Genomic DNA, 26382 nt, shown 5'->3' with positions numbered 1-26382 from the left:
AGTCAAGGAGAAACTAATTGGAGGAAAGAATAGAAGAAAGGAGCTGTTGGAAAACTAAACGAACCAAAACTTTACTTCTCTACAGCATGCCACAGAAAGGTAAGCTCGCTCTCTCTTTTCTCTCTCTTTCTCCCTCTCTCTCTCTCTCTTTCTCTCTCTCTCTCTCTCTCTTTCTCCCTCTCTCTCTCTCTCTCTCTCTCTCTCTCCCTCTCTCTTCTCTTTCTCTCACTCTCTCTCTTGACTCCCCCTTTCCATCAGTCTGAGCATGGAGTTAAAAAGTTTATTTGGCAGATAAGGTCGAGATGAAGACGGATGGAGATGGAGACAAAACACGTTCGTCGACTCATTTTAAGAAAGAAATATTGCAACTAAACAATTCAGCAGCTTTAAGGACAAAAGAGAAAGAGGAGCAGAGAAGGAGTAATTACTTTTTTTATGAATGGGGTGACAAAAAAATAAGAATGAAGAGGGAAGATACTTTCCCCTTCACTCCTTCTGCTTCTTTGGTGGCACAAATGTTTTGTGAAGCGACCGGTCAGAAATGCAAAGAGAGAGAAAGTCGAACGAGTTCGGATTTCTTTTGAATGTATTGTAAGTATAACCGATAATGATGTATAAGAGCTTCATTATTGATTCATTCACCCAAAATTTGCAGTATAAATGTAGCAGCCGCTTGTTGCTGCATGAATTCATATTGAATCAAAAAGAAATCCTACATTCATAGTGAGCCACTCAATGTACCCAATCTTTCTACATATATACATATAAACATATATACATATATACATATATACATATATTACTAGCCAGGCATTCAGGGTGTTGTGTTAATAAAGTTTTGTTGTCGCCGGACTGCTGTGCCTGGTTCTCCTCCGTGTCCCTCCGCGCAGACTGTCAGACAGAACTCAGGGCACACAAAACAAAACAAAAAGCAACAAACAACAAATCTCACGTTGGCGCTCGCGCTCAGAGCGCGTTCGCTCATTCAACGGAAGGCGATGCGGATCAGCAAAGTGAGATTATTTGATGGATTACGGCGGAGGGATGTTTGAGATTGTCTCCGTGGAAGCTGTTTCCTCTGAAACACAGCGCCGATTCGTCCTGTTACGTTCGAGTCCAGGGATTATTCATTGTTTTAAAATGTTGGTTTCACTTGTGATTCCATTTAAACGAACCACGTGAGATAATTCCCTGACGTTAATTCGCACCTGTCGGAGCTCGTTTGTTGTATGACTGAATTGTACGTCGTCGATATATGCGGGCTGAGCCTCACCATTTTTATTTATTTTTATTTTTTCAAATGTTCAGGAGCAGCAATGTGTTTATGTATCCGACTTATAATGTTAAATACAAACAAATCAAAATCAAATATGTTGTTTGTAGCAAGACCACAGGGTCAAACTTCAACTCATGAATTTATTTTCCTCTTGTAAATAGTTCCATATCTTTATTATTATCAGCTAAACACTTGAGACATTTAATAGTCCACATATGCAAACCCTTTTAATTCGAGTTCCTGGAGGCCAAGACTCAGAGTGAGCTGAGAGGGCTGCCAACGTCACAGCTCTCACTGAGCAGAACGAAAAGTCTGCAAAGATTTCATGTTGGGATCTCATTTGGAAATCATAGAAACTGCGGTTACGAGTATCGCCGTGACAGGCCTGTGATACGAGCTGTTTGGTGTGTGTGTGTGTGTGTGTGTGTGTGTGTGTGTGTGTGTGTGTGTGTGTGTGTTGGGGGGGGGGGGGGGGGGGGGTCCCAAACCAGTTTATACAAGACGATAAAGTGCGTCTTAATTGATGATCTAATTAAATCGGTGGTTAATTAACGTCTTAATCAAATCGAATCCAATTAACTGCATGATTAATCAGGTCGGAAGTGAATTCATCCAACATGTGAATCTGTGTGTGTGTGTGTGTAGGAGTGTGTGTGTGTGTGTGTGTGTGTGTGTGTGTGTGTGTGTGTGTGTGTGTGTGTGCGTGTGTGTAGGAGTGTGTGTGTGTGTGTGTGTGTGTGTGTGTGTGTGTGTGTGTGTGTGTGTGTGTGTGTGTGTGTCCCATGATCTGATGGGGATGTGCCGCGTGCACCTGAGCCTCGTTTGATATTTGACGCTGTGACCTTTAGCAAGCATCATTTTAGTCCGTTCAAACAGAAATAATAATGTGTTGGATTTAAACTACAAATTGATTTTATGATTGTTATTTTTTTATATTTTTTTTATTTTTTGGAAGCTGCTTTAGCTGAACACAGAATTAAAGTTGTCCTTCTCTGTGACATTTATTTACTAACACGCTAAATGATATAGAGTAGTTAGTCTACAGGGAGGCTTTTATGTGATCTGTTGGCTGCTATGTACATCACGTCACCTTTAAAACAACGTAAAATAAAATATGTAAAAGAAGCGTATCTCTGAACACACTTTGATTTCTCAACATGTTTCCGTTTCTGTTGCTAGAATACGTTGAAGGTAAATTAATTTAATCGTCCTGCGTTTCGAATGAGCAGCATTTCCAGTATCACTTTTTTTTATTATTTAAAAAAGTGTTTAGATTTCGTACAAAAACACAGGTTTGATGCAGCTCATATCGCAAAACGTTGCGGAGACGCAAACAAATATCACAAGAAATGCACGGACAAACAGCCGGTAGGCTCCATTTCCATCAGTAGGCTAGTTTATAATTAAGAACATAGGCCTACTTGTAGTATAACGTTTGAGATAGAGGCCTTTAGGTTTGGATGCGTTCTTTTTCTGCTGGATAATTCACGGAAATAAAATCAAATGACGCGGAGTTGGGCGATTTATTGAGTTTAGTTTCCAAATTCACGTCATTATTTTTTAACTGTTTATTTCTACCGATCTGTACAAGTCCACCATGAATGTGGCCCTTACTATACTGGCCTTACTGGCCTATAACAGCAACAGTAGGCTACTGTCCGTGCCCTCTTACTGGTGTACAGACCTAAAATGACAACGTTAAAATACTATTATTATGGCTATTATTTTAAGAAGGCTATTATTTTTACATTATTATATTATTATTTTGTTATTATTTTTAATTATTAAATTATTTATTATTAATTATTAAATTGTATTTATGTTGTTTTTGATGATGATGATGATGATGATGATGATGATGATGATGATGATGATGATGATGATGATGATGATGATGAAGGACACCGTCCGTGATTCAAACGGCGGGTAAAGCAGCAGCCGCTGCCTCGGTGTTCAGCAGCCGCGGCTCTGTGTCTCTCGGCTCTTTTCTGCTCATATCAGCGCGCTGAATGAAACTTTTATATTGTCATCAGTGTGTTCAACAGAACCCCTTTATGTCCGCCGTACTGGTCAAATTGGGCTCCCCGCCGCGGTTTTGTGTCGCAGCTTTTTTTAACGAGCCGCAACTAACGAGGCAGCGACACCAGAATCCCGTCGGCACACAAAGCCCGGCGGGTATTTACCGAGCCGAGCTGCGGCTCCGCTCCTCCGGCTCTTTGTCTCCTTTGGAGAAAGGCGCCGAGTTGTAGCGGGGAAAAGGTGCCTATAGCCGGCCTGTGTGTGTGTGTGTGTGTGTGTGTGTGTGTGTGTGTGTGTGTGTGTGTGTGTGTGTGTGTGTGTGCGTGTGTTTGGAGCTGCTTCACGTTCATTATGCAGGTTGTTAATGACAAGAGCTGCAGAGAAGTAGCTGCTTTGAAGCTTTTATTGCCGAGGTTTTTATTAAAGCCCACTTAAAAGAGCTCTGGTTTGGAGTTTGGGATGAAGTGTAATGAATGTCAGTGCTCTCTGCGCGCTTTAATGACAGCAGGTAGTTGGTTTTAACCGTCTAACGTCCCTCCGCGACGCGCACTCTTTGTTTTTGTGATAATGGAGGACATTTACATATTGTGGATGTTTGTTTTATGAGGAATCACCTGCAGTCTTTCTATATGTCGTTTTTATTGAGTGTTTATAGTAGAGAGGGGCAGGAGACGTGGCCGAATATGAACTCCCAAATGACTCCAAAAGTATTTAGAAATTGCACAAAATATAGGAATTATGAACTAGTGACATGGGGTCATTATTGGGCTATAATTCAACCTAAAGCCATACTTTTTTATATCTACCATTTATTTTCTAATACATATGACTCAAAATTACTCGGGAAATAATTAACAATTTAAAAATTAACAAATGCAGACACAATTGATAAAACAAACATGGAATTGTGAAACTGCCATTTCCCTGAATGAGGAGACATGCATCATTTGCTCCTTTGGAGGGACTCAGGATGAAACAACAATTCACAATAATTCACAATTTTTATTTTTATTTCTTTTTATTTCTTCATGGATGTTTCATTGCATCTCCATAATTTGGACTCTTTCTTTGACTTCATAGCAATGAGAATATTAGTCAAAGCACTTGTGTGAGAGAATCCGTCTATAGCTGGATGAGAAGTGGTTAACACGTCAATCCAAGTTGGCTGTAGGACTCGTGGTTGCGTTTCCATTCACATATATTCTTTGCATTTTGAAGTATCATATTAGAAAACCTGTAGAGAAACAGAAAAAAATCAATACAATTTCCTGAATTGCAAAACAAGGAAAGTGTTTACGCTCCCTCTGTTGAATCAGTGTTGATGAGTTAAATGAGTGATGGAAACGTCTTTGCTGACTAATTTTTACTGAGTGAATGTTGGTCTGATCAGTCAGACGGCGGGTCTGGGATATTTCATATAACAGGCGAATGCTTGTCCTCATCAACATGGGCCAAGTTCATTCAGTCACATTTCTTTTTTAGTTAATTTTAAAGGTTTGCTCCATGATATTCAACTCTTTGAATCTTGGTATTTGTTAAAAACTTCATTGATAAAAGCCATCTTCACTCTTTATTGCTGTAGTTTAATATCCTACTTAAATAATACACTATTTCTTATAGTGTACAATGGCTGACTATAAATTTGAGTTTGTCATCAGTGAGCACGATGCTGTCAGGGGAATTAACCAAAGGCCAGATTTCTTATTAGCGCTGAAATGTCCCACGTCTCCTAAACGTGATGTTCCACAATGACTGCATTGAGAATAACGTTTCAAGGGAAACTTATTTTGTTGTGGATTACATATGCTATTAGGGAATCAAGTATACTTTTGAAATGAGATTGTGCAGAAGGGACATTGGAGTGTGGACGAGTCAAAAGACACAGGGTTTTTTTTTTATTACCACGGAGACTACTGTTTGACCCCATGTGAACCAGGTACTTGTGTTGCCCGAATATGAGTAGTGTTTTTCTCCCTGTGTCCCCCATGGGACCTTATTTGGGAAATCAAATCTTATGATAGTCCACTGCAAGAGACAATCATTTTTATACAATGTTTAATCAAGTCAAGAAAATCTCAGTTTGAATCACACATCAGATCTTGAACTAATTATTCAAGTTGAAAATATTTACTGATGTACATTGTAAAATTTGTCGAAAACAAAAAGACGTATCGATAAATGGAAACCAAAATCATCAACTCACTGAGGGCCCGATTCAAAATCAAACCAAAAATCAAAGTAAAACATTGAAATCTCAGGCTGATGCAACTTACATGAATTTCATCAAAGCAGCGGTGTGTTTGGCCCCCGCCAACGTCTCGGCTCCTCCTCTGGGGATCTCCTCCAAGACCTGGATCAGAGCATCAGTGAGCTCCTGGACCCTCTGTGGCAGCGATGCATAATGTCCCATAGGTGCTCAATTGGATTTAGGTCAAGGGCACTGGCATTGTCCTGCACCAGGAGCGACCCAGGACCCACTGCACCAGGAGAAACCCAGGACCCACTGCACCAGGAGGAACCCAGGACCCACTGCACCAGGAGGAACCCAGGACCCACTGCACCAGGAGCAACCAAGGACCGACTGCACCAGGAGGAACCCAGGACCCACTGCACCAGGAGGAACCCAGGACCCACTGCACCAGGAGCGACCCAGGACCCACTGCACCAGGAGCGACCCAGGACCCACTGCACCAGGAGGAACCCAGGACCCACTGCACCAGGAGCGACCCAGGACCCACTGCACCAGGAGAAACCCAGGACCCACTGCACCAGGAGGAACCCAGGACCCACTGCACCAGGAGCGACCCAGGACCCACTGCACCAGGAGAAACCCAGGACCCACTGCACCAGGAGGAACCCAGGACCCACTGCACCAGGAGCGACCCAGGACCCACTGCACCAGGAGGAACCCAGGACCCACTGCACCAGGAGGAACCCAGGACCCAGTGCACCAGGAGGAACCAGGACCCACTGCACCAGGAAGTACCCAGGGCCCACTGCACAAGGAGGAACCCAGGACCCAGTGCACCAGGAGGAACCAGGACCCACTGCACCAGGAGGAACCAGGACCCACTGCACCATGAGATTCTAGGAACGACTGCACCAGAAGCAAGCTACTGGACTATCTGTGAACCTGATTGGGTTGCAGGTTCCGTCTCATGCTACGAGTGACACGAATGACAGAAGAAAACTAGCAGAACATAGAACTAGAGAAGAACCAGTCAGGAAGGAGGAGAGCAACTATCTGTGATCACCACATCAAAACCATTCTGTTTTTGGGGCTTGTCTTGCTTTTCATCTCTGTTGACACTTTCATTTGAATCAAAGAAGGTGAAACTGATTCACAACCACTTGTGCTTCCTAAATGGACAGATTGATCTCCCTGAAGTTTTATACTGAGTGAGCAGTGTACTTCAACAGCTAAACAACAAAATGCAACATTCTGAACGTGTAAAATGATCCACTACAAACATCATATATGCAATTCATGGTACAGTTCAAACAAGGTCAAGAAATGATTTGCCTCTTGCAATTGGCTGCCTTATATCTCTCTTTAAAAAAATAAAAAATAAAAAACAGGTCCCATGTGGTCCACTGGAAGGGGCATGACTAAGCCCCTCTATGTCAGTATTCAGCATGCAGCTGTGCAGAAAAAAGAAAACATGATTGGAAATGAAAATACTTTAAAAAAAACAAGGATTTCTTCTGCAGAGACAGAAAGCTGCAGTTTTGACTCATAAACAAAAGCTTGTATTTCATTGACAGATTATGTCTTCAAGAGAGGACAGAGAGCTGTAAGAGACAGAAATGTGATCTCCTCTGTGGAAACCAGCGTTTAGCTTTATAAACAAGCAAGTTACAAAGAAACAAATCCTTCACTCTGCTGGACGTGTGAGAGCCGGACTTAAGCCTGTGCTCATAACTTTATGGACATTAGCATACATTAGCATATGAACCAATCACAGGATGGCCTGGCATTCAGCCATCCTGTCCAGACAGTGTCTAGGTTTTAATTTCACCTTGGCACGTTTTCTATCTAGTAAAACGTTTCCTCCAAACACATTTTAAAAATATTTTTGTTGTGTGTGTGTTTCTCTTTCTCACTGCTCCAGAACATCTGATTAGACCATGTCAATTCAATGTCAAATCAAATCAAATCAATTTATTTATAAAGCACATTTAAAAACAACCAAAGTTGACCAAAGTGCTGTACAGTTCAGTGAACACAAAATTGCAAACAAGGTACAAAATACAAAATAGCCATGGCTGGGACAGCCAGAATGAAAAATGACACACACTTGAGGCCATAACGGACATTTAAAGGCCTGAGAAAACAAAAAGGTTTTTAGATTTGCCTTAAAGGCAGCTGCAGAGGAGGAGCACCTAATTGAAATGGGTAGACTGTTCCATAGCCTTGGGGCTGCAATGGCAAAGGCACGGTCGCCCTTTCCTCGTAGCCTAGACCGGGGAACGGTCAGGAGCAGTTGGTTCGAGGATCTAAGAATCCTTGGGTTGGAAAGGGGGGAGAGTAGGTCACTAGGTCGAGCTGTGTGTGGTGTACTGCCTATCCAAGTGTAGGTTACAACCAGATGGCAACCTTGAACTTCCATTCTCTCTGCTGGCCATCAGGGGGCGACTCCTCTGGTTGCAGAAAGAAGTCTGATTGTATGGAAGTCTATGAGGAAATGAGCCTACTTCTCACTTGATGTATTATCTCAGTAAACATCATAAATATGAGTTTATGGCCTCAATCTCTAGTTTCAAGTCTTTTTCAATCAGGCATGATGTTCATTTAGTCAATGATGGACCATTTAGAGTCAAATCGACCATAAAGCACATAGAAAGGGATGATTTGTGGCAGGGTTACATTTACATTTACATTTAGGTCATTTAGCAGACGCTTTTGTCCAAAGTGACTTACAATAAGTGCATTTGTCAAAAGAGGGAAACAAAGAAACCACAACGTATCATTGTCGATAAAGTTGGGTTGATAGGTTGTAACCATAGCATTTCTACCATCGCTACCACACTACCACGCAGTTAGCTACTAAGATGACTTTAACACTTAGCTGTAAAGTCTAACTTACATTATGAAGCTAACTTTGTTAACAGCGTCACACCAGAAGTCAGATGGATCCAGATCCAGTAAGCTTGCTGCTCAGGGTACTGCTCTGCCGTTTGTGTTCAGATCCACCCGTCGCTCCTCCACAGTCCAAATATGGTCACTTCCGTTCACTGGTTGCAAAATGTTCAATTTGGCGACGGCTAAAATGCCGAACTCAAGGATTCAAGACCATAGTCCATAAGCCAATGGATGACGACACCATGACTACATCCACTTCTCATATGCAGTCTGTGGTTACAACACAGTAAAATATGATTTCTCTCTCTACAGATTACAGGAGTCAAACAAGCTGGGAGACCGGTGTGGCCTCCATGATGCAAAACAGTGAGTTACATCGCAAACATATTTCTTGCGCATGCTTTTGATATGACTGTATTAATAGCAAGTGTAAGTGTGGGTGATTAATTGTATCAAACATTCACATTCATTATGTCTTGTCATACTGCTATATATTTATATACTGTACAATTGTGGTTTGTTACATCTTGGGTTTTATCTTTATGATAAAAAATTTTCAATGACAATGCAACGATCTGATGATCTTCTCGTAGTGATGAAGCTACAGAGAATCTCCCCTCAGTTGTGCGTAGCTTCATAGTGAGTTTCAGATCATTTTCACTCCTCTCGTAGCACCATTTTCTAGCACACGCTCACTCCCAACTCGTCGAAACCGCCGCCTGGTCAGCGGGCCGACATTTCAAGCTAGTTACCTTGCTAAGTAAGTAGTGTTTTTCAAAATGACCATCCGTGTTCATGGTAAATGCACAGTTTTTCTCTATGTTACATGCAGAAAACAGACAAACAAGATGCACCTCCGACATAGGTTTAGTTTTTAGCTAGTTTGAGTTACCTAAACTACTGGTTTAGGTTTAAGAAAAGATTGTCCTCTGAAGTTGGTAGAGAACAAACAGAGCTAATAGACAGTGAATGGATGAATACAATGTTATGATAACTGATAGAAATGATAGACGAAACTACAAAAATAAAGCCCAAGTTGTCATAAACTGGAATTTCCCTTCAAAAATTGGTGTAAAACAGATTTAAGATCTGTTTAAGATCTGTCCATCAATAGCTCAAACTTTTCAGTCATGTATGTGAATGTATCTTAAAGTCACTATGAGGAACTTTTTTTTACCAACATACGTAAACGAGACCATCAGTGAGAAGATTGGCTATTTCTATGTAGTCCTACTTTAAGTCATCAGTGTGGATCGGAGTGCAATCAGACGAAAGCACGCAGGTTAACCTATAACTCCTTCAACTATGAATCCAGTTGGGCCTCTGTTAGCGACTGGCCCACCATGGAAAAACTCAGATCTGGCTCTGCTGCTGCCTTTGACTTACAGTTGGAGCTCCGCTGGCCCTCACTGGCCCTCACTGGCCCTCACTCTATGAGAGACACAGTCGATCCAGAACCAGGACTGAGCAGGGCAGACTGTCAGACCCTGCTCCAGTAAAAATAGAGGTTTTCTAAAGGGAGTCTGGTGCTCGGAAACACTACCGCTTTTGTTCATAGAATAAATCCAGAATAATCACAAAGTTGAAGTTGAAGTTCCTCGTAGTAACTTTAAATTCTCAACTTGCTGATTGGATCTCTGAATATTGTAAATTATGAATAGTTGAGTCAAAATACTGGCTGTATAAAACCTTTGAGTGGAACTGACAATGAACTCCACCTGATTTCTTCTTTCTTACTGCGGGACAAGAGGTCCATGCTGTCTGCAGTGAAGGTGTGTGGATTACTTCTCTCTCTCCCTCTCTCTGTATCTGTGCTTGTTTCGTTGTTCTGCATCTTTCCTCTAATCGGTGTGTCAATCCCACTCCACACTGTTACACTTTACCTTAATGAATGGTGAAAACTTCAGGCAGGTGTGTGTTTGGCAGGAGGGTTAAATGTGTGACTGGGTGCTGTTATCACATCACCTACACTTTAATCAATTCTAATTCCAAACAGTGAAAATGGAGCAGCTGGAGGTTGTTGAGGAGTAACGGAAGGTGAACACCAATATTAATTTGCCAAAATCATTAGTGAGTGAAGCGCAGGTTACATTAGTAATTGATTAGAATGAAAGTGGGTTCAGCCAGTCTGCACTGTGCTGTATGAGATTCAGGTTCTAGTTCCTGTAACAAACGCAGCAGAATGAGTTTTCCAACTGTCGTGTTGGGAAACTTGTATTATTTTTCAATCCACAGATCAGTTGATTGTTGCCGTTTTTCATGCGGTCGGAGCAAGTGACTATAGCGAGTGACCGTTATTGAAAGTTACATGGTTTTAAATGATAAATAGCTTATAAGAGAGGAAGTCCTCTAAGGGTAGATGGGTTAAACAAACATTGGAGACCGCTGTTCGAGTCCTGTGTGAAACCAAAAGTATGCTGACTTTACGCTTGTTATAAAGCGTTGCTATGTTTGTTACATAATGTTATGTAAAATGTCTGCTAATGGTGGTTGTTATTTATTCATTGTAGTTATGTTGTTACATTATTACTTTGTCACAAACTGTGATTTTTTTTTGCTTGCCATACCTACCAAGGCCAGAGCCGACAAACAGGAGTCGAACGGACATTGAACTGTTTTCAGTGGTAATTTGACTTTGAGTGGATGGCTGCGACGAAACCACACTGATTTTTTCCCCATTCAGCCTGGAGGAAATAATCCTAATCCTTATTTTCTGTTCTCATTAATCATTAAATAATGTCTTAATACATCTTAATTGACCAAACTACATAAATCGTACCAAATTCAAATATATGTTCATGAGCACCTGTAACAAACACCACAGTGTGCTAGATTTCAGTCACAGTTTATAATTGTTAACAAAATAAGATAATTATGACAATAATAATAACAGAGAAAATACCTTCCTCTTAACATTCCTAATTTAGATATACTAAATTAGCATTTTTTAATGAAATCGTCTATATAAGGGTCTATTGTTCCCAAAGCTTGACCAAGTGTTTATGATTGTACCCATGACAAAGAAGATACGTTACTAAATGTACTTAAACCTAGCCAAATCATTTTTTTTATGCCTTGACCATAGCAGGCGTATTTGTAGGGTTATTTTTTTGATGGCACAGTCAAATGATGTCGTCCTGCAGATCGTAAATCAGATCACATCGGATTAGTCTGGAGCGCGTGGACAAACGATGTATGTTGCCTTTTAATTTGAAGGAAATAACAGTATATGGTCAAAGTGAGACTTAATTGAAGTCACGTTCAGTGTGAATGAGCTGATGTAAAGTGAAAGCTGCTGAGCTTCTCCCAGGGGTGCGTATGCTCTCTCTCTGTGTGTGTGTGTGTGTGTGTGTGTGTGTGTGTGTGTGTGTGTGTGTGTGTGTGTGTGTGTGTGTGTGTGTGTGTGTGTGTGTGTGTCACAGAGGGACCGCAGCCAAATTGACTCCATATGTCTGTCTATTAATTGTGTGTCAGCAGAGGAAAGCCCGGGTGTGCTCCTCTGGGAAATGACACTGTGATTAACATTTCTACGGCGAGGAGATCGACCCCTGAACACAAAGTGAACATGATGTGAGGCAGCGTGAGGGAGAGTTAGAGGGTGAAATAATCCCCCGCCATAAAGTCAACAGAGGCTTCTACAGGGGCCACGATACTTCTTATAATTTAATTAACCAGAAAGAAGCTAAAACCTCCGTGATCCAGGTTATCCATATGTTTTATTTAGCTTTTCTCCAAGCACAATTTAAAGTATAAATTTAGTATAATTCTATGAGCTTCAATAGAACAACTTCAAGTATACTTAGTACACTTAAGTACATGGCCATGTATGTATTAATATGATTTAAATTCAATTAAATTAATTCAATTAAATTCAAGTTTGTTTTGTTTGTGTCATGTATTGAGTGTCTTTCTGATATATAAGTAATATTATATATTGTAGTGTAGTAATAGTATGCTCAATCATACTGGCTTACTCCATTTTATTATTATTATTATTATTTCTTTAAGTGCATTGTTACAATGATCATTTTTAGCATATATTTAAAAATATGCAAAAATATATAACAACAAAATTGACAGTGGAGTACACACTAAACTTTCACTTAAACTACATTTTCCTGTAATATTTTATAGAAAATGTACTAAAGTACAATTATTTTAAAGTGTTAAAAGTGTTATTATGAAAAAACTACTTTAAAGGATGATGTTGGTCTATTTTTCAATATGTTTCCAGAATACATTCCTTTTGTTAATATGTTTGCAATATAATATTGAAAATGTAAATATGTTTTAAAGTATAACTATCAGTATGCTATAAGTTAGTAGACCATATGTATTTTCATATAGGAGGAGAAGGGTGGGCGTCTCCCTTTGCCTTCATCCTCTCTACAGATCTCAAAGAAGGAAATACATCACTGTTAGCCCCATTTTATGATTAAGGCTATGCTAACTTTGTAGCTGCTCCATCAACACTCAAAATTACATCATCAGCGTAAATACTGCAGTGACCTTGTTGTTTGTACCATAAACAGTCTCTGGTTCATACACATACATCTATTGGGTTTTTTTTTCACAACCAGCAGCCACATATGGTGAATAATGTGTCCTGATCTGCCACGCCCATGCTTTAGAGTTTGGTTAAGGTATGATTAGGGAACAACCATGGTCATGTTGACTGTGGTCTCCAATGTTCAAATCACTTGCTTTATTGACATCACCATTCAGAACAACTGCTTTAAGCACCTGTCCATGATCATTACAGTTATCCTGCCTGGCAAACTCATGGGGTTTGTCGGCATTTGAGTAAACCAACTTTCTCGAGAGGACAGTCTCAAAGCAAGCCTCTAAAGAAAAACATACATTTGGAATTTCTGGGGACACTAAAACGAATGCAACTTAAAAAAAAGTCTTCCATTCATGATTTTGGAAAATGAGCTACTTTTTGTTTTTAGAACCCATCTGCTGCATTATGATTAGAGCAACAGACATGATATCAGGAGAGTGAAAATTGTGTTTGAGGACTCAGTGATGAGCAGTATTGATAACATGGGGAAGTGTGCAGTGTGCTTCCCTCCTTGCTGATATATTAATCTTTATAAAAAGATTGTTGTAATTCATATACATGCTCGACATTCTTCTGATGATGCCTGAGCCCAGCGTCTACAGTGAAAACCCCCTTTTGATGTTGATTTACAGCAGTCCCCGCTTCACTGCTCACACTGTGTGTGTGTGTGTGTGTGTGTGTGTGTGTGTGTGTGTGTGTGTGTGTGTGTGTGGCTGGTTGTATGATTTATTAATATCCCATTGAGAGGTTTATAAATCTGCAATATGCTTTCCCCCACAGGGCCATTAACAGACAATAGACAATTGATTCAGTGTAAATCCCTACTTAACCTGCACAGTGTCACCGCACAGAATGTGGTCTGCTGCTGCTGAGGGAAACACATCAGACCTGCAACATGTTGATCAGCAGACAGAGCATTTTAAGCCAGTCTGCAGCCTCATCCCTGCCACCCTGTGTTTGTCTCCCTTCATATTGAAGATGGAATTTGGCTGCAGTGCTTATATTAAACACAGCTTTTTGCTGTCAAACTTTTAGATGAATTAAAGCTAAAGCAATGAAGGACAGTGCTGTTAGGGTATGACTTTTTGGGGTCTGCAATTCCCTGATAATTCATTAAAGTCGAGATGAAATGCCTTTTAAACACCCTCAGATCACATCCCGGTCATATTGTGCCATTGTTGTGGAACATATAATTATCTTTTCTTCCTCTCTTCACCTCCTCTAACCTGTGTTAGAAATCTGTTTACTTTGTTGACTAAATACTTTCAGTTGCCATTTGGATTTGGTTCAGGCAACAAAATTACTTGGTTAGGTTTTGGGAAAATATTGATTTGTGTACATGGAAACAAATTTTCAAATGTTTTTTCTTTTGGTCAGTTGACACGTCATTACACTTCAAAATGGAAGTTGGTTTTAGGGAACAAAACCAGTTTGTTCGGTTGAGGAAAAACATTCAGGTTGGGCTTAAAATCTGTATGTAGGATTAGACGGCAAAATGAACATTAGGTTTTGGCAACAAACAAACGTTTATTAATCTGGGACACACGGTGTCCACCAGTCTCGTAGCTGAAAGTGTGTGTCCACCCCACCTCCCCCACCATAAGTAGTCTTTCTCAATATTTAAAACTACATCACTCCCTCTGGATGCTGCATAGTCATGTTGATGCGTTTAATAAATGAGTCCACCACAAAAGGGTTTTTCTTTTCCAGTGTTTTCATGTGACAGAAAAAAAATGGAAAATCTGTGTCCCTGTACACGAAAACAATAGATTGCATTTCAGTTTTGAATGTGTGCCAGGGTGCTTGCACCTGGGTGCTTGTCTCTGCCATGCTTTATACACCCAGGTGTAAATGGCCTTATTGTCTATCCTGCCCAGACACCTGGGTGCAAATAGCATCTGCCTTTTTTAAATCGTCAAGCTCACTAAAAAAAATTGCTGAACACCGTTTTTTTTTTTTTACTTTCTTTGTGTGTTTGTGTGTGTGAAGGTCACAGTGGAGTAAACCAGCTGGGAGGTGTGTTTGTGAATGGGAGACCTTTACCTGATACTACCAGGCAGAAGATAGTGGAGCTGGCACACAGTGGAGCACGACCCTGTGACATATCCAGAATACTGCAGGTAATATCATCATGCTTCGTGCTTAACAGTGGTAGTAGATACTGTACCTACAGGAATCATGATCTGGTTGCAGAACCACATCAACGTGAATCACATGTCACGCAGAAAAACACACAGTACAAATGTGACAATGGGTAAACTCTAGGTTCAGCGTTCAGCATGCAGACTGTCCTCCCAAGAAAAAAGACAGCATCAGTAATCTGCTGCAATACCTTCATTGAGGCCACATGAATAATGACCACCGTCATAAGAAACGAGGATGGAGGAGGAAGTGGTGTGACGTAGAATACCTTGTAAACAAGCTGGTCGAGGTGGATGATTGGGATGTCCAAGCCATTGGAGACCACTGCTCATTTCCTGGTTCCATACGACCACGAATGGGTTCTATAAGAACACTACTGATTTAGCGTTGTCATACCAACACTGTTAAAAAACCCTGTGAAAATCACTGCAACAGAACCAGAGATATTGTCTTTTTATTCAAGCATTCTGCAACCCTTCTCAATCTGGCATGCAAACAACAGTTTGGTGGGGGATTCAGATGTTACTATGAAGCCCACTCCTTTACTTGGCAAGACCCACCCTAAATAACATCCAAGCATTCGGATTGGCCAAGCGAGGTACCAGTAACCTTTGTCCTGACCCTAACTCCTCGAGGTCAATGCCTAACCTTTATCGTCTCTTCCTCAACCAGCTACGTAGGGAGGGTCTTCATGCAACCTTTTCACACATGCAACAGTTCTCTCTGACACCTGCAAACACACTTTGATGTGTTAAATTGGTGGAGTTCCCGTTTAACCCTTGCAGTTCCTTAGATTATCTACCTCATTGAGACTTCTTTGATGCCAACATTTTTGTTTGTCACAGTTATTAATAATGTGTGTGATGTGTGCTGTTTTTGTGTCCAGGTATCTAACGGCTGTGTGAGCAAGATCTTGGGCAGGTATTACGAGACAGGTTCGATCCGTCCTCGGGCCATAGGAGGAAGTAAACCCAGGGTGGCCACTCCAGAGGTGGTGGGAAAGATTTCGCACTACAAGAGAGAGTGTCCATCCATTTTTGCCTGGGAGATCAGAGACCGACTCCTTGCAGAGGGAGTCTGCACCAACGACAATATACCCAGTGTAAGACCGTCCTGTTCTTCAGCCAAGTCATGCTCATTTCAGGGATGTATTTAGTTGTCACCCTTGCTATAAAGTAACCAAGTGTGGAGCTGTCTCAACAAGGCAATTTCAAACACTCTTTCAAATTTGGCTGAGCAATGAGGATCCTCCTCCTTTACTGGATTCAAAAGATCCAGTAAAGGATGGTGGTTTCTGAAGTGAGGCATATCATCTATGATAATAGAAAATAAAAAAGTTACCTCTTTTATGTTCTATTTTTGTCAACTATACATGGTTGCTAGGCGACGTGAGCGACAAAGTTGAAACAAACAGGTAATCCTCTGTAGACCAGACTGTCTCATTTCGAGGATTGCTTGGTTCGGCCTTTGCGATCTTCAAAGGCAGATGTAGACAGAATTGGGACACTGCTTTTGTCTAACAGCCCCTGATGTGTTCCACCTGTGTCCAATTCAGCATGGCTCCCTTTGTATATAAACCCCATGTATTCTGTCAGTTCTTCTTAGTACCTCTGTGTCCTTTTTACGAGAAAGGGCAAAGGGTGGGGGTGGGAATAGCTGGTGTTGCAAACAAGCAATCCTCTATTACCAAATTGTCTCATTTTGGAGACCACACAGAAAGGACGCGGGCCACATAGACCACGAAGGCAGTGTTATCCATAGGATGTGGCCATGGAATTGGGACACAACCAATGTTTATCATGGACTGTAGTGACTGGAGTAATTACACCCTACCCAAAGGCCTGATGGATGCTGACTAAAGCTGGACAGTATGACATAGGTACAATCCATCCATTATTTGTAATCGCTTATCCAATCAGGGTCACAGGCTGGGCTGGAGCAGATCTCAGCTGGCATTGGGCGAAAGCAGGGTACACCATGGACATGTTGCCAGTCTATCATAGGGCTGACACGTAAGGACAGAACATCATTAATTCACAAATTCATACCTACAATTTAGTCATCAATGAACCTTCCTGCGTGTCCTTGGAGAGTAGGGCAGATCATTAAAACTCCATCCAGGCTCGGGTTTGAACCTGGATTCACCTATCAGAACTGCGGCCTGGATCATTATGTATTGTAAAATGAATGAATGAAAAGACGGAAACCCCAACGTGAGAGATGCTCCACTGTGTTTCTTTAAATGGACATGGAGGCAGGCTGATGTTTACTGCGGGTCATTAATGCTTTGTTTTGGTTTTTGACAACAAAGTTTTGACTTGCATATCCAGCAAAATAGCTGCTCTTGTGTAATCCCGTTGCTGTGTCCGTCACCAGGTTTCATCAATTAATCGAGTGCTCAGGAACCTGGCCAGTGATAAGCAGGGAATGGGCACAGTGGGAGCTGAAGGGATGTTTGACAAACTCAAGATGCTCAATAGCCAAACCACCTGGGGAGGACGCTCAGGGTGGTATGCTGGGACTACACTCCCTGCTACTGGTAAGACTAACTCCACTATTACTCCTTACTACTACTTCTACAGTACTGGGACTTGACTCACTACCACCAGTGAGACATTCAGGGCCCTCGCTTTTTAAAAGCAAGTGCACTTGTGCAGTGGTTCTCAGCCATACTGGAGGGAGGATGAGGTGATCTCTGGCAGGTGAATATGGACCCAAATAGACAGCAGGACAGGAACCATACACACAAACACAGATGTTGTGTCCCTACTCACTAATTGAATGGAGGCTTAGTTGTCCACACTGATGCCCCTGGTGTAGGCCATGAGATGCATTTGGAAGATCCAAAAACAGCAAGAAAGTGGACCTTGAGTTGTATTATTGTCTTGATCGTGAGGTTGAAATAATGAATCTTTATTAATTAACCAGCTCTTTTTAGCTCACTTTCTCATGTAATCGCTTAAGAAACCAGGTGAATGTCATAACATGTACTCAACTTCCCCATAAAATCTGAGTCAAGGACAAATTTATTTCAAGAGTAGCACAGGACTTGCTGACTTATTATGATAACAATACTACTATGTTCTACTTCATATTTAGTGTTGATCATACATTTTATGTATCATCACAGACAAACAACTGTGTATAGAGACTAAGTCCCGCCCCTTCCCGTGGACCACCATGGGATCTTATTTCTTACTATTTTAGTGGTACACATTTGATGTTTGTCATTCAAAAATAACTTTACACGAAAGTCACATTTTGTCATGAAATTGTTGGAAAATACAAAAAAAAAAAAAAAAAACTAACTCTAATGATACACTACCAGAAGTGTGGTAAATGCCGTCTGTGTGTTCGGTACCAGGATGTAACGTTACTCACACTAACAACAGGTCTCCTTTGTACTGATAAAAAGAGCTAGCAAGACAAGCTAACGGCTGCGTTGGTGGCGTACATCGCGCAACACGGGAGATGGAGCTCAATGTGCGGTTTAACAAAATGATACTAAGACAAAAAGTACAACATCCCTGCCGTGTAATATTATCTTTTATATTGACATACAAACATTATTATATGGTTATGTGGGTGCAGCCTAATTTAGTCATATTTCTCCCATTGTGCCATGCCATCAATTATTATATTAAAAATCCACTTTATAGGGGACAGAGGACACATTGTATAGGACTGACATGAGCAGCTTCCCTCAGTGTTTGAGGCTGAGGGCCCCATTTGCTGTATGGAGTCGGCTCATATGCTGCTTCTCCTCCTCCAGCACCCTGGGATTACAACAGTGGAACAGTCATGCTTTACTACCACGGCTGCTGCCTCCCCATCACTCTCCAGCATGTTGGCCTGTGTGTGTGTGTGTGTGTGAGGGAGAGAGAGAGAAGGGGGGGCGTCTGCTCTCATTTGTGTCTCTTTCTGCCTGACTGACTGTGACACTGAGCAATGGCTTCATTCTGTTTTGCAGTCTCCGTCTGCTGGGGATAATGAATAATTAGGCTAGCACCACAAATAACATGAGTTCCACAGGGAGCTGGAGTCGAGCTCCCGTCTGCTCAGGGATCACACGTTGGAGATCTCCACTCTGAAGTGCCCCGTACCCTCACTCATCTTTAACTCTACATGGCTTCATCTCACCGATTTCAATCCAACATATCGTATTCTGTACCAGGGGTCATCAACCTTTTAGAGATTGAGAGCTACTTGACGGGTGGAGAGTAATATGTTGGACTACTTTTTAAACATTGCTCGGTTTACTTTTAAATAATTAATATTATGCATTTAATAGGCTCCATTATTTGGAAAATACATATAGTATCAGCTCTTTAAGCATATTTTCTTTAAAAAAATATAAAATTAATTCATTGTCTATGTGCAGCACATGACTGTTAAAAGCTATAGGAAACAATGATGTCCACGCTAAAATAAGAAAAAATATATTAAATTAGTTTCAGCTACATAAATAAATAAAACTGACATGATAAATAATCCCCCCTGGCCCTCTGCCATTTTAAATTATTCATAGTTGGTTTAGAAATACAATAATTATTATCACAGATCACGATTAAAGACGTTATGAATATCAATTATTGTGTTAATTGGAAATATCATCACAAGTGACTCGAAAACGCTGTCTAGCTGACTGTAATGGTAGAGAAGTGGATAATAAAGACTGATATTAAAAATAAAGGAATCCAAAAATAAAATGGTGGATTTATTTATGTCTATTTATGCAGGGAGACCTTATGAGTTATGATCATCTTATTTAAGATTAATATACTAAAACAATGTTTATTAAAAAAATGTCTTATCTGTGATGCAATACAAATATTTTATTCTTCACAGAATGTAGTTATTCCTGTGTGTTTTAGTGCCATCTGAAGAGTCCAAAATACATTTTCAAATTTCAAATGTGTAACAACATATTTTCCTTCCTTGGTGCAGAGTGTCCACAGGCAGACGGAGGGGAGAATGCCATATCAGTTAGTTCCAATGGGGAAGACTCAGAGGAGACTCAGATTCGACTCCAGCTGAAGAGGAAACTGCAGAGAAACAGAACGTCTTTCACACAGGACCAGATAGAAGCACTGGAGAAAGGTAAGTTGTTCAGCGCTGCATCATACACTAACATACACATTAGGACCTCGTAGGCCAACATCCACACATTTAAATGAGTCAGTAAAAAAACGAGGAATTCACAATAAATCAGACAGTATTTGAATTTATCCAATCAGGAATAGTCCATGTCGATGTCTCACAAGAACTGTCAGAAATCTGCTGACTAGTGTCATCGAGCACATGTCGTAGTATGAGACTGATCATTTATGTACTTCTCTAATCTGGCCTGGAAGTATTACAAACTGCCATGGGATGTTCAGGAAGCCTCTACAAACTGAGCATCAGTGATATTGCTGACAAGAGATGCTGCAAAGAGCTTTAAGGATATTAAAGGAGACAACTCACCCAGATGCAGCCTGTTCACCCTGCTGCCGTCTGGTAGAGATACACACCTATCAGCTGATGAAGCACCAGACTTCAGACCAGCTGAGAGACTCACAAGCTAAATGTTGTCTTACAATTGCACAATGACAATTGATTGAAATTGAATCTTAAATCACATTACATCTGATGTTGAAAGGCGTTGCGTCACTGTGACTCTGTTGTACAACAATTACAAAACTAAACGACCACTAATGTTACGTTGTTTGGTTCCAGAGTTTGAAAGGACTCACTATCCAGATGTGTTTGCCCGAGAACGCCTCGCCAACAAAATAGACCTTCCAGAGGCAAGAATACAGGTAGGCTCTATTATAAATCATTTCTTCTGTGAATATGCGTGAGTATGTGTTGTAACGGTGTGAATGCTGGATGCTGAATAGCTGACACTACTCTGAGATGTTGGTTCAAATATGCAAGAAAATGAAGTTGACGACATATTTGCTGTTGAGTTTCTACACGAATGTATGAATGAGTTGGCAGCAGTTGAAAATGCCTCAAAAAGCATTAATTTGTGTCACGTTTGAGCATTAATCCATTCATTTAAAGTGAAATGAAAGGTTTGAGAAAATCGTTGAAGATTTCGTAAAATAGATAGCTGGGATCGGCTCCAGTCCCCCCGTGACCCTGAATACAGGATAAGCGGTAGACAATGGATGGATGGATTTCGTAAAATATTAAAAGTGAAAAAAACATAATAACACAAATGTACTAATTATGTTGAACATGGTGATGTTTGAATTAAGTTTCTACATTGATAAATGTGGATGGAGCTAGTTAACCAGTTACATATAGACGTGAGTATTGTTTTAAGATGGACTTGAACCAGATGTGAGCCGGCCTTTTAACGTTATAACTTGTTTTCTACTCTGGCATGTGCAGGTGTGGTTTTCAAACAGACGAGCGAAGTGGAGAAGAGAGGAGAAACTTAGAAATCAACGTCGTCAGGTGTCAAGCTCCTCCAGCCACATTCCCATCAGCAGCAGCTTCAACACCAACATTTACCAGCCCATACCACAGCCTGCTACCCCAGGTACAGACCAGGAGACTGACCCTAGACCATAATAACTCATGCATATTGTTGTCATTGTTCGTCCACTCAAACCTTATTTTTTAGAATGTCAACTGGCCATGAAATAGTAGGAAAGTTATGAATAACATAATGATAGCTCAGAGTTTCGGAGCTATCGTTATGGTCGTAAAGTGAAAGACAGTGTGACAGTGACCCAGCATGATCTCCATCCATCCATCGTCTCCCACTTATCATGTATTCAGGGTCGCAGGGTTGACATGTGATAGACTGGTTACCTGTCTGTCTCTACATGTCAGCCCTGTGATAGACTGGTTACCTGTCTGTCTCTACATGTCTCCCTGTGATAGACTGGTTACCTGTCTGTCTCTACATGTCTCCCTGTGATAGACTGGTTACCTGTCTGTCTCTACATGTCAGCCCTGTGATAGACTGGTTACCTGTCTGTCTCTACATGTCTCCCTGTGATAGACTGGTTACCTGTCTGTCTCTACATGTCTCCCTGTGATAGACTGGTTACCTGTCTGTCTCTACATGTCAGACCTGTGATAGACTGGTTACCTGTCTGTCTCTACATGTCGGCCCTGTGATAGACTGGTTACCTGTCTGTCTCTACATGTCTCCCTGTGATAGACTGGTTACCTGTCTGTCTCTACATGTCGGCCCTGTGATAGACTGGTTACCTGTCTGTCTCTACATGTCTCCCTGTGATAGACTGGTTACCTGTCTGTCTCTACATGTCAGCCCTGTGATAGACTGGTTACCTGTCTGTCTCTACATGTCAGCCCTGTGATAGACTGGTTACCTGTCTGTCTCTACATGTCAGTCCTGTGATAGACTGGTTACCTGTCTGTCTCTACATGTCAGCCCTGTGATAGACTGGTTACCTGTCTGTCTCTACATGTCGGCCCTGTGATAGACTGGTTACCTGTCTGTCTCTACATGTCAGCCCTGTGATAGACTGGTTACCTGTCTGTCTCTACATGTCGGCCCTGTGATAGACTGGTTACCTGTCTGTCTCTACATGTCGGCCCTGTGATAGACTGGTTACCTGTCTGTCTCTACATGTCAGCCCTGTGATAGACTGGTTACCTGTCTGTCTCTACATGTCAGCCCTGTGATAGACTGGTTACCTGTCTGTCTCTACATGTCGGCCCTGTGATAGACTGGTTACCTGTCTGTCTCTGCATGTCAGCCCTGTGATAGACTCGTTACCTGTCTGTCTCTACATGTCAGCCCTGTGATAGACTGGTTACCTGTCTGTCTCTACATGTCGGCCCTGTGATAGACTGGTTACCTGTCTGTCTCTACATGTCTCCCTGTGATTGACTGGTTACCTGACTGTCTCTACATGTCTCCCTGTGATAGACTGGTTACCTGTCTGTCTCTACATGTCGGCCCTGTGATAGACTGGTTACCTGTCTGTCTCTACATGTCAGCCCTGTGATAGACTGGTTACCTGTCTGTCTCTACATGTCAGCCCTGTGATAGACTGGTTACCTGTCTGTCTCTACATGTCAGCCCTGTGATAGACTGGTTACCTGTCTGTCTCTACATGTCAGCCCTGTGATAGACTGGTTACCTGTCTGTCTCTACATGTCAGCCTCGCGACCCTGACTACAGGATAAGCGGTAGATGATGGATGGATGGACTTAATTTAATATAACTAATTACAATTTTAAATGATGTATGTAATGTAACATGCAAGGATATGTTAAATATGGGAACGAGACCGGGCTTCCATAGAGCGACCCGTAGCATCATCTACTCCTCTGTACCAACCAGCAAAATACGCTAAATACAAAGCATTTAATACACATCATTAACTGTCTTCTTGCTCTCAGTCCTCCTGGAAACCTAATCATTTCCCCCATGTACAATTATGGGGTTTTGGCATCTTGCGTCTCAATTACACCAGCAGTTAGGGATTGAACACAAACCCTACAATAAATGGTTTCCATGACTTGAGCTCAGGTTGTTTTAAGTGTCACAATTTCAGATTGACTCACAAAGCAATGACTTGGACCATCTATCTCCCCTGCATCCACTGATGTCAGAGATAGACTGTACCAGCTTGTGTGTGGAGTTATATAACATGGGGTCGTGTACAAATCTCTGAATATCTTCATCCATCTTTCTAGTGTCCTTCTCATCAGGATCCATGTTGGGAAGGTCAGATCCCGTTCTGTCCAACAGCTACAGCCTACCAGCCATGCCCAGCTTCAGCATGGCTGCCAGCCTCCCTATGCAAGTAAGAAATCAAGCAAAGGAATGTTTATAGAGTTATAGAGATATAGAGATACAGCAGCATCTCCATGTGTGGCAGTGTGTTTACCAGACTTGTCTGGAACATCTTTGTGGGAACGTTTGTCAGTGGTGAACATGGTTCATCATGAACCTGCAACTCACAGTCCGGCAGTCAATCAAGGTTTAAGGAGCCTTGATCCTTGGCCAATCAATGACACAAATAATTGATGAAAATAGCAAAAATAAAATGAAATTCAGTTGTAGCCCACTTGCTTGCACAAGAAAAACAAGACACAAAACAGAAGCAGCAGTTTGTTCCTGTAGGACTTTTTTTTCATTTGCATCATGAGGATGCAGCAGCAACAAACACAATTCTTCACTCAGTCATGCTGTTATTTGATTGTTAAAGAAATATTTGGATATTCGTGAATGAAAATGCCTCTTCTCCCTCGATGACCTCTTCTGTTGGGAAAATAGGATATTAATTGAGTTATTAAAGTTAAATTCTGTTGTTTAAATATAGAATGTTTTCCTTCTGTGTTTATCTGTTTTTCTGCATGTAAAAGGTCAAAGCCGAAAGTCCATGTCCAAATTGGAGTTACTCTCCCCTTCAGAAACTTGTGATGTCATTAAGTAACACATTTACATAATATCTGCCACGAGCATGACGTGGCCTCTGTGTGGCTACAATTCATCTTCATCACTATTCTTCAGCAGCAGAACTCCTGTTATCTGGTTGTGTTATGGGGCGGGACATTTCTGACAAACACATTAAGTGGTTGAGCAATCACAACAGAGTGGGCCAGCTGACCAATCAGAGCACACCAGGCTTTTTGGGAGGGAGGGGCAGGAGCTCAAACAGAGCGTTTTGGCGAGGCTGAGAACAGCTGCTGCAGCACAGCCTGATGGGGAAACTAATGAAAGCATGTTAACTTATTGCAGTAGTAACTTAAGTACTTACAAGTATGAACTAGAAAAGGGGGATAACAGGTCCTCTTTCATGTCTGCAGGCATCCAGCCAGACCTCGTATTCCTGCATGCTGCCAACCAGCCCCGCTATAAATGGAAGAAGTTATGAGACGTACACTCCTCCACACATGCATCCACACATCAACAGCCAGTCAATGCCATCCTCTGCAACATCCTCAACAGGTAGGAAGTTACTAACTGGATGCTGTTTGGTCTTCTACACAACCTCAGCTCTGCCAAACAGAAACATTGAAATCATTATGAGTCATTTTTGTGTTGAGCTGAAATTAAAAAAAGCCCTTTTAACTCTTTTCAATGACATCAGCGTTCATATTGTGCAGCTATTTAACAACATATGCCAAAAACAATAAAAAAAAATTGATTTCTTTCTTTATTTTTTTGTTTGTATTGAAATCTTGTTTTATTCTTCCTGCTAGTATCAACCACTTCTAACCAATGGTATCATGACATCCATTTATCAACCATTCCTTTGAGACAGTAGCAAAACTTACTAGATAGATATCCCTTTATAAACATTTCCCAAGAGGTTTGGTACTTTTGCAAACTTCAGGGTCTACACTCGTTATTAAAATAAAGTGATGTTGGTTTGCACAATGCTGTACCATATTAGTTCATATGAATGGGAGGTCCAGCAACAGGTTGATTTATGCATTTAGAACAAGATTATTTGTCATTGATCGTTGGTTTCTGCACAGTGTTTTTAGTTCAAAGCTTGTGGACTATGATATGCTAGGATATGTCACTCATTGTTCAGTTGTGCTGCTTCTAACATCAAAACACCTTCAGACTGCTGTGCCATGTCTGTCGACTGTAACGACCTCTGGTTTCCTGTCCCCAGGTCTGATTTCCCCTGGTGTCTCAGTTCCGGTCCAAGTTCCAGGAAATGAAGCGGACATGTCACAGTATTGGCCACGCCTGCAATGATGTCATTTCCTACAGCGATTTGTTCTTTCACTTCAGTGATCAGTGCTTTGAATATGAACAGGACCTGTCATTGACTGAAGCAGACTGCACCACAGCCAATGAACACGAAGGAATAACTTGCATTCCATTTTTTTTGCGAGAAAAAAATGTTCAAATTGTGGAGACGAGCAGGACAGAAGTACTCTTCCACATGACTCACTCAAGCCCAGTGGCGAGTTGAGCTACAAGTGGATGATCTGGGGAGATCTGTCTCCACGTCATCCATCTGACGGCTGCTCGGTGACGACACTTTGGCCCTTCGGTAACACGAAGGTCCGGACAGGAATAAACTGCTCAGTGTCCATTTGGACCTTCTGTCGGAAGACATATTACCTCCACTTCCAGTTTCTAATTCATATCATGTTGTGTATTTGTAGCAAAAAAATTAAATTAAAGGGAGGAACTTCATGAAACTTGAAATGAATTTGTTTCATCAGCAGGTTCCCAACGCTCCGGCCTGGATTGTGTACAGAATTTCAGAAAGTGGATTCTGGTGATACATGTTTGATATTGTGAAAACCCTGACCTGAATGTGATCTGCTTACCGGCATGGACACTGATTTTTGAAC

At 41.4% G+C, this 26382-nt stretch overlaps 1 protein-coding gene across 2 annotated transcripts; it reads left to right on the top strand.

Moving 5' to 3' along the window:
* On the top strand, positions 1-26382 carry LOC311018078 (paired box protein Pax-6-like). Of its 2 annotated transcripts, none has more exons than XM_084016853.1 (12): positions 1-99; positions 8691-8745; positions 10122-10150; positions 14932-15062; positions 15971-16186; positions 17461-17623; positions 20032-20184; positions 20803-20885; positions 21466-21616; positions 23755-23864; positions 24871-25012; positions 25689-26382. In XM_084016853.1, the coding sequence occupies exons 1-12, from the start codon at positions 87-89 to the stop codon at positions 25772-25774; spliced, it is 1332 nt and encodes a 443-aa protein (XP_083872979.1). In that variant the 5' UTR covers positions 1-86; the 3' UTR covers positions 25775-26382. The 2 variants fall into 2 exon arrangements, with proteins under 2 accessions (XP_083872979.1, XP_083872980.1); XM_084016854.1 differs by having other exon boundaries at positions 8-99; positions 8691-8744; positions 10127-10150.

Source organism: Eutrigla gurnardus (assembly GCF_963514095.1).
Source record: "Eutrigla gurnardus genome assembly, chromosome: 9".
In the NCBI taxonomy this organism is placed as follows: domain Eukaryota; kingdom Metazoa; phylum Chordata; class Actinopteri; order Perciformes; family Triglidae; genus Eutrigla; species Eutrigla gurnardus.
Note: the sequence above shows the minus strand (reverse complement) of the source record. Positions and strands in the feature narration are given on the sequence as shown.

Bases quoted from the DNA above. Each gene is read 5' to 3' on its own strand.
- LOC311018078 (XM_084016853.1), top strand. The intron at 21,617-23,754 runs GTACAGACCAGG...CCATCTTTCTAG, and splicing joins ACCACAGCCTGCTACCCCAG to TGTCCTTCTCATCAGGATCC. The intron at 25,013-25,688 runs GTAGGAAGTTAC...TCCTGTCCCCAG, and splicing joins CTCTGCAACATCCTCAACAG to GTCTGATTTCCCCTGGTGTC.